This window comes from Lolium perenne, chromosome 3 (genome assembly GCF_019359855.2).
Source record: "Lolium perenne isolate Kyuss_39 chromosome 3, Kyuss_2.0, whole genome shotgun sequence".
NCBI classification, from domain to species: domain Eukaryota; kingdom Viridiplantae; phylum Streptophyta; class Magnoliopsida; order Poales; family Poaceae; genus Lolium; species Lolium perenne.
The window spans coordinates 25,998,773-26,013,595 of NC_067246.2; the positions used below are offsets into that span (position 1 = coordinate 25,998,773).

At 47.0% G+C, this 14,823-nt stretch overlaps 1 protein-coding gene across 1 annotated transcript; it reads right to left on the reverse strand.

Moving 5' to 3' along the window:
- Positions 1-8,428: 8,428 nt before the first annotated feature.
- Positions 8,429-14,527, reverse strand: LOC127340994 (multicopper oxidase LPR1 homolog 2). Its single transcript, XM_051366761.2, has 3 exons — positions 14,099-14,527; positions 8,805-10,304; positions 8,429-8,701 (listed from the first exon to the last, which is right to left on the reverse strand). Exons 1-3 carry the CDS (start codon positions 14,321-14,323, stop codon positions 8,648-8,650), a joined length of 1,779 nt encoding a protein of 592 aa, XP_051222721.1. The 5' UTR covers positions 14,324-14,527; the 3' UTR covers positions 8,429-8,647.
- Positions 14,528-14,823: the final 296 nt, after the last annotated feature.

Genomic DNA, 14,823 nt, shown 5'->3' on the forward strand with positions numbered 1-14,823 from the left:
TATCCTTAGACAAAGCATTGATGTTTTATCCCTATTCCCTAGTGGCAACAACACATCCATAACCTTAGAACTTTCTATCAATGTCCCAGATTCAATGGAGGCATGAACCCACTATCGAGCATAGATACTCCCTCTTGGAGTTACAAGTATCAACTTGGCCAGAGCCTCTACTAGCAACGGAGAGCATGCAAGATCATAAACAACACATATATGATAGATCGATAATCAACTTGACATAGTATTCCATATTCATCGGATCCCAACAAACACAACATGTAGCATTACAATAAGCTGATCTTGATCATGATAGGAAGCTCACAAGATCTAAACATGATAGCACAAGAGGAGAAGACAACCATCTAGCTACTGCTATAGACCCATAGTCCAAGGATGAACTACTCACGCATCAATCCGGAGACGAGCATGGTGATGTAGAGCCCTCCGGTGATGATTCCCCTCTCCGACAGGGTGCCGGAGGCGATCTTCAGAATCCCCCGAGATGGGATTGACGGCGGCGGCATCTCTGGAACTTTTCTCGTATCGTAGCTCTCGGTACTAGGGTTTTCGCGACGGAAGGATTATATAGGCGAAGGGGCAGAGACGGGGGCTGATGGGGGCCCCACACGCTAGGGAGCCGCGGGCCCCCCTAGGCCGTGCGGCCCTAGTGTGGCGGCGTCTCGTCGCCCCACTTCGTATCCCTCTCGGTCTTCTGGAAGCTTCGTGGAAAAATAAGACCCTGGGCGTTGATTTCGTCCAATTCCGAGAATATTTCCTTTGTAGGATTTCTGAAACCAAAAACAGCAGAAAACAGCAACTGGCTCTTCGGCATCTTGTCAATAGGTTAGTGCCGAATAATGCATAAATATGACATAAAGTGTGTATAAAACATGTGAGTATCATCAATAAAGTAGCATGGAACATAAGAAATTATAGATATGTTTGAGACGTATCAGTGGGCTGCTCGGTGGAGAAAGAAAGAAGGAGGGGTGTGTCCAGGGAGAGAAAAGAAAGGGGAGGAAGAGAGAGAGGCTCAGGTGGGCTGGTCTAGAAAACTGAGAGAGGAGAGAGCCTAGGGAGAAGGGAAGGTTTTCTTTTTCTTTCTGTTTTTATTTAAAACATTTTGAAATCAAACTCTTTTTTCAGTTTTAAATTTGAAATAGGGAGGAGAGCAAGAATTCAAAACTAGTTTTAAAAGTATTTATATTATATGTAACCCAAAACAAAACACCATCTTATTCCAAAATTAATTTTTGAACAAGATTAATTATAAAATAGAGATTATGGGAGGGGAAGATTAGGGCTTTAATATTTTTGGAAAAATATAAGAGAGGAAGGGGGTTTTTAGAATAAATATAAAAGAGGGAAAGCAACAAGCTAGGGTTTATAAAAATAATTTTACTTTGGTTAAAACATGAATGTGATGCATGCATTATGTCATGATGATGCATAAAACAAAAAGAACAAGAAAATCTATTAGGGGTCCTACATGGGCCGTTACACAAGGGGCGGCGAGGTGGGCGGCGCACTGTGCTAAAAATACATGCAGAGGTAAAATACATGCAGAGGTAAAATTTAGTACTGATACATCGCTTACGGATAGTTCAAATGTATAGTATCTGCAACTAATGAGCAAAGGAATCGACAGCCACAAGCACTAACTACTAGAACAATACAGGGTGGTGGCATCATAGTTAAGCATCTAGTAAGGTTGGTGCTATCAACTATTTTACAAATAAAGTGCAAGCAGCTAAATAAAATAAACCACAGCTAGCAACAGGGTGTTGATCGGCTATAGCTAGCAGGTTGACCCTTTTCCCGAGTTGGATCAGACATAGCAGGAGGCAGAGACCGTCTATTTTTTGCATGAATTGAATCTACAGAGAGCTTATAGTGAGTGTGCAAATCAACACAGGAAACACAGACATAGTAGTATCATTCTTGAGAGCTAGAATAACTTCCAATAACAACCAACAAATTATACTAGTATTGTACTACATCGATTGCTAGTTAGTTCTAGGAGTATCATTCTTGTACGCTTCACTGGAACTTGTAGTGCATTGGGTAGATAAAATTCTTTTGGAAATGCAGTAGCCCAAGGATCAGACCTCAAACCCATGATACTAGTAAAACCAAAATACTGAAGCTGAAGCCTGAACCACCACTTGTAAACCACCAACAAGACAATAGTGTTGCCATGACACGGATGATACAGTCAGAAAAAAAGGTGGTGATATTGACATTTGGCAATGTGATAACACATACTACAAAACCATCACTACATGTATCGACGGGTTGCCTCCATTCTAATTTAGTACTGGATAGTTCAAATGTACAGGTTGCCTCCATTCTAATTTAGTACTGGAAGTTGCATTGAAGATATGCTTTGCCTGGAACATAAAGTGCAAGCAGTATTGCAGGTAAACGAAGTGAACAGATTTAGTTTCAGAGAGGCATGGTGAAGTTATTCATTTGCAGATTTAGTACAATTTGGACCATAACTACAACTACGCCAGCCAATCCCATGCGGCCATGCCATGTCCACTAAACGAGCTAATGTTATTACAGGATTGTTACAAGGAACTAGATTCAGCAATTGCCTTCTTCTCCATTCTTTCACCAACATTCACTAGATTCAGCAATTGCAAATGTTAATATACACTTGATACAATTTGTTATATATATTTAGTCTTGACTGAAGGGAATTACCTCGGCTGGCTGAACTTCCCGTGCCCTCATCTTTCTTTTCAGTAGGGTCTTCATCCAGAATTTGCAAGTCCTCATCAAATTCAGACACAGCTTCTTGCACTCTCTCATCTTCGAACTCTTCATCAAGTTGAGATGCCTTAGAGCTTGAAGTGAAATTGTGATTCCCCTCAGCTATTTGGCCTATGTATACAAGTTAACATCAGTATAGTAACCATAATACAGATCTCCGAGCATTACAGGAATATGATAGCAATTGCACAAGTTAACATCAGTGCACTAACCATCATATAGATCTCCAAGAGAATCATACATAGGAAAGCCATTTCTCTTGAATTTCCCAATTCTTGGAAAGGACTACAAAAGAATAGTGAGAGGAAACAATGAGTCTAAGCTTATTATGAAGCTTGTGACCAAGTATAAGAATGGAGAAACGGAAGCTTACGATTTCTAGATTATCCCACAAAGCCTTCTAAGCAACTATCATGCAGGTCTTCTCATCCCAACCAGCGCCACTTTGCATCCGAGCTTCCTTGAGCATCTTGTATTCTCTCTTGAGTTCCTTTTCTTTATCTTGTAGCTGGGATTTGACGAAGTTCACATGCGGATTACGTTCCTGGAATAATTGCGTCATTCGATTCCAAGTGTCCCCACTCCATCCATTTTGTGCTCTGTAATAGTCATTATTATGCTCATGAAGTAGATCGATCAGAGATTTCTCAAGCCCCAAATTCCATTGGGCTCTTGCTTTCGTTGCTGAACAAAATTAGTAAGGTGTTAGTCAAAACTTGACATGATTCATCAAAGAATTTGCTGCTCTATATCACAATATAGCCATACACAAATAGTACCTTTTGGAGATTTCCTTTTCTTATTGGTCGGTGGAGTTTTTCTCACACCAAGAGCAGCTTTTTTCAAGTTGAACTTGGGTGTGCCCACTGGAGCTATGCCGCTGTGTTCTCTCTACTTTCCCTCTTCTACTCCTTTTGTGATAGTGCAATATTGGTAAATGTAAGAACATGAACTCCTCGTCGTCTTCCTCTCTCCTCTTCCTAATAAGCTCTAGTCTTTGTGTATTCATTATAGCACTAAAATAATAGCAATTAAAGGCAGACAATAAGAATACAAAAGCTAGATTGCATGGTTTCACATCAAGTACAAGCAGTAAATATGATTCATACCAAAAACAGGAGTTCTCACAAGTTCCTAAGATGGAGGTGGCTGATCCAATCCAACAATAGGCCAAGGTGCAGGTATCTATCAAAAAAAGAAAAAGCTACTTAATCAGTTGCACATAACAGTCACATGAACTGCTGGGTCAACAAGCTGAGGCTCTTTTTGGGGAAAAGAAACAACAGGTTTAATGTTCTAGTTGCAACATATGCATAGCACTAAAACTCAAAATGGAAACCAATTAGCCAACAGCAAGAACACGAAGGCAGTATGAAATCCTGTTAAATGCTACTGAAAATTTATCCAATGCTACCGCCATCATGTACAGATGCTCCTTAGTCTTTACCCTTTGTTAGCTGGGCAGATCCTCCTGCACTAGTACTAATTAGTACTACTTGGAAGCCGCATGTTCCAGCCCAAACACATTACTATTAAACAAGCCAATCAAGCCTAGCTAACCAAGATTACTGTTACATATGCAGAATTGGATATAATGTGCAAAAGGTAGGTAAAATAAAACAAAGAACAGTGGAACGGAACAAGTGGTCATGTGAGAGCATGCTACTCAAGAAAAGTGGAATGGGTACTAATCTTTGATCAGAGTTGTCGTTCATTGCTAAGACACTAGCTTTCTAGCCTACAGATTTTTCAACCGCAACAAACGAACCAACCAACCTATCCTATCTGAATACTACTACAGACAGGAGCTACAGACTAGCACAGACAGACGGTGAATAGCACTGGTGCATTACTATTCAGGATTCATGTAAATTTCAGGTATCCATTAAATTTAACTCTACAGAAGTTGATTAGCTAAAATATGTACAGGTACAAAACATTGACAGAAACAATCAGGGGGCCATGCATACATAGGCTGCTGAGCAACATCTTTCATTTACACCTCTATCTATTATCTAACAAGTAAACTAAAAAGTAGCTAGTGACATAGAAAAATCATTCCTGTAAAAATCAGTGTCTCGGCAGCCTAGCTGAGGAAACTGTGTAGACACCCTCAAGTTGTAGTCTTATAGAGGCGTAGCTGTTAGACCATCTTTCGACAGCGTGTGTTTGATGATGCATTTCTAGATAAGGTGCCTCTGAATTGAACTACTTGACAATGTTCAGAAGATACATACTGTCACATTTTTTTCCCAAGAAGATTTACTGCTGTACTCTCATGAAGAAACTACAGAACACAACTTCATGTAGTCCAAGCATGCTAAATCCAGGTACACGCTCGGTTATGGAGAAATTTGGCAAGGAGGCTGCACCAAAAAATAATCATAGACCGAACCTAACCTAGAAATTTTATTTGCAATCTCACTCCGTACAGAATCAATCATCCTTCTATTCATTTCCCAGGAAATCCATGGGAATTTAGGCCTAGCTAATCCTAAGCTTCTGGAGTAGAACGCATAGCAGAATCATGGAGACGGATCAAAAAAAATCTCTACTCCCTGCCAACTTAAATCATTGCCCACCAGAATCAAGCAAGGCAAAACTAACAGCACATCTTGAATTCACGAAGAGAAAGCAGGGGGATTTTATAATTTGCCACACTTTTCTTTGCACTTCTATCATTTGCCATTTTATGTGTCACTGGCATGTGGTGGTCATGTGGCAAATAATAGACACTTTCAAGAAAAGTGTGGCAAATCATAAAATATCCCGAGAAAGCACTACGTCTCAGCATCGAGCTATGGACTGCACAAATCAGAAAAATCACGGGCGCGGCACCGGCCGCTGCTGCTCCCTTCCCTCCCACCGCACGCGGCGTCCACGCACCTCCGTCCTCGAGCTCCGTCGCGGAGGCGGCGACACCAAGAAAACCTAGGGAGGAGGGGAAAAGGGGAGGAGGCGCGAGGATTCACCGGGGACCAATCGCCAGAGGAGTACCTCGACGCTGCCGTTGTGATTTGTGCGTTCTTTCCCCACCGCCGTCGCCTTTCCCCGCCGCCGTCGCCGCCGTTGCCTCGCCTCGTCTCCCCTTTTCACGAGCCAATACACGGGGTCGACCTCGTGGTTGAGAAAACCGGAGGGTGAAGCTTACCGGGTCGGGAAGATCTGGGATGGGCCGGAATGTTACCAAAAAAACCAAAGAAGTAAACGGGTCATCCGGTAACTTTCGGGATTCGAGCGTGGGCCGATATTTTACCCTCCCAACCCCAAAAATACCAGACAAGTAAACAAGGCCTAACGGCGCAAGTGAGCATACGAGCCTCCAGAGTTCAAAGGTGGAAAGAACTTCACGACAACGCCTCCAGGAAGGGGAACGGCGCTCACGAGCGTCGCCGTTGTCGGCACGGGGGGAGCCGTGCAATGCTTTCGCGGAAGTCTTAACCCCACCCCAAGGAAAGCCAAAGGCTTTGCACCTGCCATCAGGACAGCCACCGGCTGTTTAGAACCACCGTTGTCCCCCGGTGCCACGACACACTCTCCGACAGCCACCCTAGGCACGAGAGAGGCCGCGCAAACCGGAGGAACACCCTCTATATGAAGCAAGTGACAGCAAGACGCAGGGCATCGACTAGAGGTATTCCGAGGAGGACCTCGGAGAGAACGCATGTCAGCAAGGTCGTAGACAGTGCCCCAGGGGAGGCAACCAGCGGCAGGACGTGTGTCATGGCCACCCTCCAACAAGGTGAACGACATCCAAAGACGTCGCCATGGCCGGCAATGGCCGTAGCCTTGCGGTGCTTTCGCGGACACACCGTCACGCACGCTAGCGTCCCTGCAGGCCAAACCTCGCGGACCAAGCAGTCCTTCAGGCGCAACTCCGGGACGCGTCGTCCCCATGAGCGTCACGACTGGCCGGGGAAACAAGCAACTTGTGGCGACGAGAATTGCCGCCACTTCGATGAAGCGCCACCCACACAGCCAACGAACCCAGATTCTGTCAAGCGGAGCAACCCGAGAGAACCGTGCAAGATGTCCCTGCCCCTGCCAAAGGACAACTGCAGCTAGACAGGGCTTCGGACCGCACCGGTCGCCGAGGTAGCCCCAGCGCCGGCCACCAGCACAGCTAGCCAGGGAGGAGACCACACCCAGCAGCTCCAGCCGCATCTGGCCCTCCAACCCGCGAAGGCCCAGATGGGGCCCAGACCTAGGCCCGCCGGCCCAGACCTGGGCCCGCCGCCGCCACCCCTGGCCACGGCCGCCCCGGCGTCAAGGGCGCGCCAACACCGGTGGCTGGGCCGCCGTGCTGCGCCGCCACCATGCCGGGATCCGGAGGCACACCCCGCGCCGACCGGAGGAGGAGGGGCGCCGACGCCGTTGCGAACCGCCCGCGAGGCCCGCAGCAGGTCGCGCCGAGAAGAGCCACCGCCGCCGGCACCGCGCGGGCTTTGCCCGGCGGCTCGCGCCGGCGGCGGCAGCGGGGAGGGGCGGGGGAGGAGGGCTGAGGCAGGGAGGAGGAGGGGTCGCCCCTGTCGCCGCGGGGGCGACACGGAGCGACTACGGGAGCGTTACACTCATGTCCCTTCTTCTGCTCAACAGCAGCGAAAAACAACCTTGCGGAGGAAGCGTGATGCAACTATTTTTCTTTAATGGTTTTCTGTATCTAACTTTTCTGCACTTCTTTGGTTCAATGGAAAATTCTTGTAATTGAACTTCCGTAACCATATGAAGGCCTGAGTGCATCATAGAACCTGTGAAGTTTGTTTTATCTTCTACTTCCTACAGTTGTGAATCAAGAGTTACTCCTTGCATATGGGTACGTGTACAGATTATAATTATCAAGTTAATATGTGTGTTTTTTATGTGTAGATGTTTGCAATTATGTAAGATGGCTTGATTCAGAAACTCAATTCGGCTCCCGGGTGCGTATGATCCCTCTACCATAAAAACATATTTCTAAGTGTTAATAAATTTTGACAAAAAAATTACATGTACATCTTCATAATATATGTGTATTCGTCAAGTTTCACGAAAAAATGATATTTTTTTTAGTCTAAGCAAAAAATAAAAAATTTATCTTCTGATAAGTCTTTGTTTCAGCACCGAATTTTGTCTTTTTTACACACGCCACATGACATGTCGATTTTTCATGAAACAACTTTGTCAGCGCGTAGCACATGAAGAGGTACGTGCAAATGTTTCAATTTTTTGACATTTTAAAATATGTCTAACATGTATTTCAAAATAAAGGGAGCATACGCTCCCATATGCCAAAACATCACCCCCGGCTTGATTCTATTAATAGTATCAGTTTGTGGGGCTGGTATGCTGCTAAACTGGGGTAGCACATCTAAAATGATACTGAAGTTCTTTGTGTAGCATTGATACAATAGGTACCTACTACCTAGCATCCTGTAAAATTTTAAGTGATAAAGGGATGCCCAGGTAAATCAAACCAAGGAATGTATCAATTGGATTCTTCCATCAGTTTATACTTTTGCGAAAATTCCACCGATCTATTAATAATCATCAATAGCTAGGCTCCCTGGTAAGCGAAGCATGCCTTTTTCAAATGATCAATGACAAGTTCCTATATTAAACACTACATGATGCAAAATTTGATTTGTAAAAGTAGATTATTGCTGCTACAGTTACATGCTAGGTGAGAGGGACACTGAAAGGCCTTGCAGCAGTGAAATGCTACACCAGTTGGAAGATCAGAGCGACTTATTACCTGACAAATATTCATAACCTACGTACTGCCTTGTTACTGATTATTAGTAAAGTTAAGGTACTTCAAGCAAGGGATGAACTTTTCTATGGAATATCCTGGCAAGCCACAATTAAAGTCTACTTCACACACACTTTGATGGAGCTAACGCACAATCCTCATCGGCCTCATCATCTCGTTGTCCTCATGGTCCAAAATCTGCATCCCAAATGTACAACAAAATTTTAACAAGTTTTATAATAGACGCGCGCATAATGATCATGTCGAGAAAAATGCAGGTACGTATTTTCTTGATGCTTACATGGCAATGGTAGACGTAGCCCGGGCCGGCGGTGACGTCAAACGAGAAGCGGCCGCTGCCCTCCTCCAGCGGGCTGAACCTCACCAGCAGCGTGGTCACCGTGCTGGGCCGCACCTTGAACACGTTCTTCCACCCGCGCTCCTGCCTCGGCACGGCGTGCCTCCTCCCCCCGGCGAGGTGCCGCCGCAATCCGCACGCCTCCGCGTCGTTCCGGCCGCCGGCGCCACCGCTCGCGCTCCCCTGCATGCACTCCCTGAACTCGTCGACGCTGCGCAGCGACCGCTGCTCCAGCGCGGCGAAGACCGCCAGGTGCACGTGCAGCGGGTGGTTGTCGTCGGTGAGGTTGATCACCTCCCACAGCTCCGAGGTCCCCTCCCGCGGCGTCTCCGTCACCGGGTCCGTGTACGCCCGCCCGTTCAGGTACAGGTGCGTCGGCTCGTCGGTGCCGTTCTTGGTGTACTCGTACATGGCGATCCGCCGCGTCCGTACCGCCTCCCGCACGTCCGGCATCGGGTAGCGCGGCATCAGCACTGCCGAGACGGCAGACGGGTCGTGCTCCTCCGGCTTCGTCGCCACAACAAACTTCATCACCGCCACCGTGTTGGCCTTCTCTCCCGGGTCGCCGGGGTACGGCGCGGGCGCGTCGGACCGCAGCACCACCGCGCCGCTGGTTTTAGCAGTCTGAGCAAAATCCACAACGACGTCGGCGATCTCCGAGGGCGCGAGCAGGAACTCGTCGGTAACCACCGGCTTCGCGAGGTACACGGAATCCGACCCCACGTGCACGAACCGGAGGCCGCCGGAGAGCGAGAGCTTAAAGAAGCGCGCGTTGCTGGCGTTGAGTATCCGAAACCGGTACCGCCGCCGCCTGACGCGGAGGAACGGCCACGCCTTGCCGTTAACCACCACGACGGACCCAAAGTACTCCGGCTGCCACTGCGGATGCACCGTGGGGTTGTTCCCGGTGGCGTTCATGAACAGGGCTCCGTCCCTCGTGAAGTCGCGGTCGAACAGCACGAGGTTCCGGTCGAACTCCCCGCCGGCAGAGGGTATGCCGAGCCTGGCCTCGGCGGCCGGGTCGGAGACGCGGTAGGCGCCGAGGAGGCCGGCGAGGATGTTGACGCGGGTGAGGCCCATGGCGTGGTCGTGGTACCAGAGGTTGCCGGGCGGCTGCTCGTTCGGATACGAGTAGGACGGGGACGAGAAATGCGGCCCGGTGGAGGAGAAGCCCGAGGTGAACCACGCCATGGAGTGGCCGTCGGAGGTGGACTGCTGCACGCCGCCGTGGAGGTGGACGACGGTGGGGACGCCGGTGCGTGGGCGGGCCGTGGCGAGGGAGCGGTCCCACGGCAGGAAGTGGCGCGGCGGGAGGTGGTTGGTCCAGGTGATGTGCGTCGGGACGCCGCGGGTGGCGAAGATGGTCGGGCCTGGCACCGTGGCCGTCTCCTTGCTTGTGCCAAAGGCGAAGACCCGAGTCGCCGGAAGATCGCGGTGGAATTTCTGTCCAAAAAATCGAGGGAATTCAGTCGGTCAAGTTCATAATTTGGTTACCCGCAAAAAAAAAAGTTCATAATTTGGAGACTACAAATTCAGAAGCAGTATTTCAGAATGTCAAATTTCAGACTATAACTACTTCCTCCATACGGATTACAGGGCAATACGAATTTCGAGAACTATAAATTTGATCAATAAAATATAAGAAGTCGTTTGGAAGCCAGACTTTCCTTTTATTTGTAGCATTTTGAAATAAATACATGTATTAATTTTATTTATATTGTAATTTCGAAAATGGACACTTGTTTGGTTGCCACAGGAATTGTAAATGACAGCAGAATTCAATATTGAATTTGTAAATGGCTTCCATAGAGAAACGCGAATGACAGGTCTCAGCTCGGAATCGTGTTTACCCATGGCATCATTTTGCTGGATTTCCTCAATGAAATGACAGGCAAATTCTATGGCAACCAGCAAACAGCCCACCTATGAAATTCCAGGATTCCAGACCCAAATGATGGATACCAAACGACTTCTAAGATATATGTCATAAAATTATACCATTAGATTCATATTCAAAAAAAAAAACTAATACTATAATTTTTTTGATATATATCTTATATTTTTTTGATCAAATCAGTAGTTAAATTTTTCTCAAAATAGATAATTGTCCTGTAAACCGGTATGGAGGGAATAGTGAATTAAAAAAACATTTGATTTCTCCTCGCTCCAACTACATTTAATTAATTCTGCCTTACCCAATTCAAGCTCAAGATTTAACCGCAAATTCCTTTTAGCGCTGATGGTGACGGTCATGTTTCCTAGATTGAGGTCACTGCGATGCCGACGGGCCGGATGACGCTGCTGCCCACCAAGTCAGCTAAAGCTGCCTACGGAAATGGATCGCCCAAAAGCTCTGAATTATTGTCTGCCATTCGGCTCCAAAGATTCTTGGACGTGGTAAGATAGTAATCACTCGTTCAAGGAAGAACCTAGCGGCAGTGGACTGTTAGGATCCGGTCTGTGTCCATCATGCCTTCTCAAGTACAGAGTAGTTAACAAAAAAAAAGGATAATTTAGCACCATTGCACAATCTCCATATCATTGGCTTAGCAAAATTATCCGTCGCTCGACCCCCACCCGTCGCCAAAGGGTGGGGGTCCTCTGCTGGTGGTAACCGCTGCGTGTGGGACGTTGGTGGCCAAGGGCGGTGGTTTACAGGAGGCGGCGTCGCAAGCGGCTACTAGTGGTGGCCATTTGGGCAGCGGCATTGGCGGCTTGGCTTGGCTACTTCTTCCTCGACCTGCTACCCTAGATCGCATCGGTGACCCACACCGAGATTGCGCGGCCATGTATTGTTCATGGATCTCTTGGATCTCGACATATGTTGGGTTGTCTCGGCTCTGCCGACTACCTGTTGTGTGTCGGCGCAGCCTTATGATTCCCGTGTATGGTTTCGGATGGCTTGCGCCCGCGAGGACGCTGCTTCTTGCCCCTGATTCTCCACACACGTGTCTCAATGTGGATACGTTGCCTATGCCATGGAAGGTTGTGTGCTTGGGCAAGTGGCATCGGTCAACCTCATAATGTTGACACTTCCAATACGTCAGCATTGGTACTTCCACGGTTATGAAGGTTTTGACGTGGGGATTATCAAAGCAAACGTGTTCGAAGATTGGTTAGGCTCCAAAGTTATCATCTCGCAAGCACATGTCGAGTCGAGATCACTTACTGTCAGTTGTCCATGGGAGTACCTGTCTATGATGTTCATTTTTGTGGCGATGGCCACTTTAAACCTTGCACATGAAGATTGTGAACCGTACGATTGGCAAATTGCAATGGTTTTCTCGGCATGTGGGGTCGCCAACATAGGGTGACTTCATTCTTTGTGGTGCTCCTTGAGCTCCGGGTCTTAGTTTTCAGGGGAAAAAAAACCTAGGCCTAACCTTCCGTGGTTGTACCTAGCAGTGGCGGCTCAATAGTTACTTCCTTGTTAAAATCATTATCTGAAGATTGGACCTCTTCAGGTGAAAACCCATAATGTCACAGGGCGACAACATCACTTGCGCTTCCTAGAGGGGTCGCTTTGTGGAACATAAGTCCAGATGTTGTTGATGTGATGGTTTGGTCATGTTGTCGTGAGCCTCTCATCACTTCGGTGGGGTTTTTCTTTTTTACTTCTTTTTTTTAGCTATGTGCATCTTTGATGTCTAGATATTATATTGTTGCAGATGGTGAATGTATTTGCTATCATCTTGGTATGTATTACTATGTATTCTTTATCAAAAACAAAGGAAGAACCTAGCTAGATGTCGCTGCCTCAATCCATGCAGAGATCACACAGAGCGATGATCTGACTGGTGCCGATGTTGATTCCTAGTATGTGGTGACGCTGCCGCCCAGAAAGTCAGCTGAAGCTGGCTACGGAAATCAAAAGCAAGTTGTAATGTATCTCCAAAAAGCTCTGAATTATTGTCTGCCATTCGGCTCCAAAGACGATAAGGTAGTCGGTCGGGCCCCGCCCATGAGCTAGACTGCCCACATTTCCCAACATGAGTGCAGTGCTACTACTGGAGGTCAGCCGTTGCTAGGGGTGGCATGCTAGTGCGATCCACTGAGATGTGAATCCGTGGACTAGGACACACATGCTGAATTTCGTGTGAGAAACAAGATCAAGCCAAGTCCTGAAGTGGAATAGTTCAGAGGATGAGTCGAACTGATACTGGTGGTGGTATTATACATGGAAATTGAATTTGGCATCACCAATTCACCATCTTGGGCTTTTCTTTGAGCAATGGATTTAGCTCAGATTAGGGAGTATCCAAGAGCATTGGTACATTTAACCTAGATTCCTAAAGACTGCATTTTTAGCAATCTGAGCTAAAAAATAATGTTGCTCCAAAAGCATTGCTATATGTGGTTCCCAGGAAACAAAATTTAGCAAGCTTGCTATATTTTGGATATTTGCCAATCCAAAGGTGGATTGGCAAAACCCCCAAACACACTCGAAAAGGCAACTCTCTTGGAGGTGCTCTTAGTTTGGGTTCCCACTATAGAACAGAGGTCCCCTTCTGCACTTTGTGTAACAGCGCAGGGGCTTCTTGCTTTCCCTTTGATGCAAACTTATAAATAGTAGCGGCTTTGAATTCGTGATGAGCTGATAAGCTTAAGAACAAAAACCAGTGTGCTTTTTGGTATAGGACCCAAAAAAGACATTATTTGGTTCCTTTGTTATTTCAGCGACGGCATCTCGGAAACTAGTGAGGTTGGTGGTTGCTGCAAGTGTACGTGATCAAGCCAACAAACTATGCTAAAGCATGATCAGGCTCACAAACTCTAAGCAAAAAAAAAAAACAAGTCCTACTATGTATTATAAAAATAAATACGAATTTGAGCTGAGCATGCATGCATTATTATTTTTTTGACTGAACATGCATGCACTACACGAGTGACCAGTATTTGCAGTCTTGCCGAGCCCTTGTGAAAGGCAGGATATGCCTGAAGAAACTCAACTCCCAACTTGTTTTACAAATCTATAATTTGATGACCTGAGCATGCATTATTTTTTTGACCGAACATGCATGTACTACTGACTAGCAGTTTCCCTAAAGGGCGGTAGGATATCTCTGAAGAAACGCTAAAAGTCCAGACGTCTGAAGAATGGGACACCGATCGAACAATGGCGCGCGTCACGGCCGTTGTACACTGACATGCACAACAGTAGAATCCAAGTCGCGCCGCTGACGAAGAAGACGGAGAGGCAGAGGGAAATAAAACAAGGCTCGCGTAGACGAACGTACCCACATGGTGTCGTACATGCCGACGGTGAGCTCGCCGGCGACGAGCATGCCGCCCTCCCCCACGCCGTAGCCGCGCAGCACCGGCATGTCCGGCAGCTCGTCCACGAACTTCTCCAGCCTCCCAGCGTCCAGCAGGCCGGCGCCCTGCTTGTCACCGTCGTCCGCGAGCACCGCCGCCGCCTGGAACACGAGCAAGCACGCGCCGAGAAACTTCATCATCTCCATTGCCACGAGCGCCGAACGTGACTAGGGCCTCGGGTTTCTCCGGCCGGCGAGAGATGGAGGACAGGGACAGTGGACACTTGACAGCTCCGCCTCTCGGCCTTGTGTTTGTCCCCTAGTTTTGGTTCTGCTTCTCTACCTCCCTCTCTCCTCCATTCTCTTTGTTAGAGAGAAATTTTATAGGAAGAAAGAAGGGAAAGAGACGGCAGGAATATCTTTGGTCCCCGGCAGCCGATTTTATTGGTGTAGGATTTTCAGTTTCCTTGCAGAGTGATGTGGCCTCTTATACTCCTCGAGAAAAAGAAATGTGAATTTTGGTTGCTTCTTTTCAAGTAAAGCATAGAAAAGGTAGTAATATAGCTCCATTCTAAAAAAACAAATTGACAACCAATACCATGACATATTTATAGTAGCGAAAAGGCATACAAATGTAGTTAAAAGTTAAAGCTTACTAAGTTTGACGAAATATATTGAAGAAAACATTAATAATATTAAGTCAATAC

Excerpts from the sequence above, each read along its gene's own strand:
- LOC127340994 (XM_051366761.2), bottom strand. The coding sequence starts at position 14,323 with ATGGAGATGATGAAGTTTCTCGGCGCGTGCTTGCTCGTGTTCCAGGCG. Across the intron at positions 10,305-14,098 it reads GCATGTACGACACCATGTGG|AAATTCCACCGCGATCTTCC; the intron begins GTACGTTCGTCT and ends TTTTTTGGACAG. Across the intron at positions 8,702-8,804 it reads GCTACGTCTACCATTGCCAT|ATTTTGGACCATGAGGACAA; the intron begins GTAAGCATCAAG and ends TTTGGGATGCAG.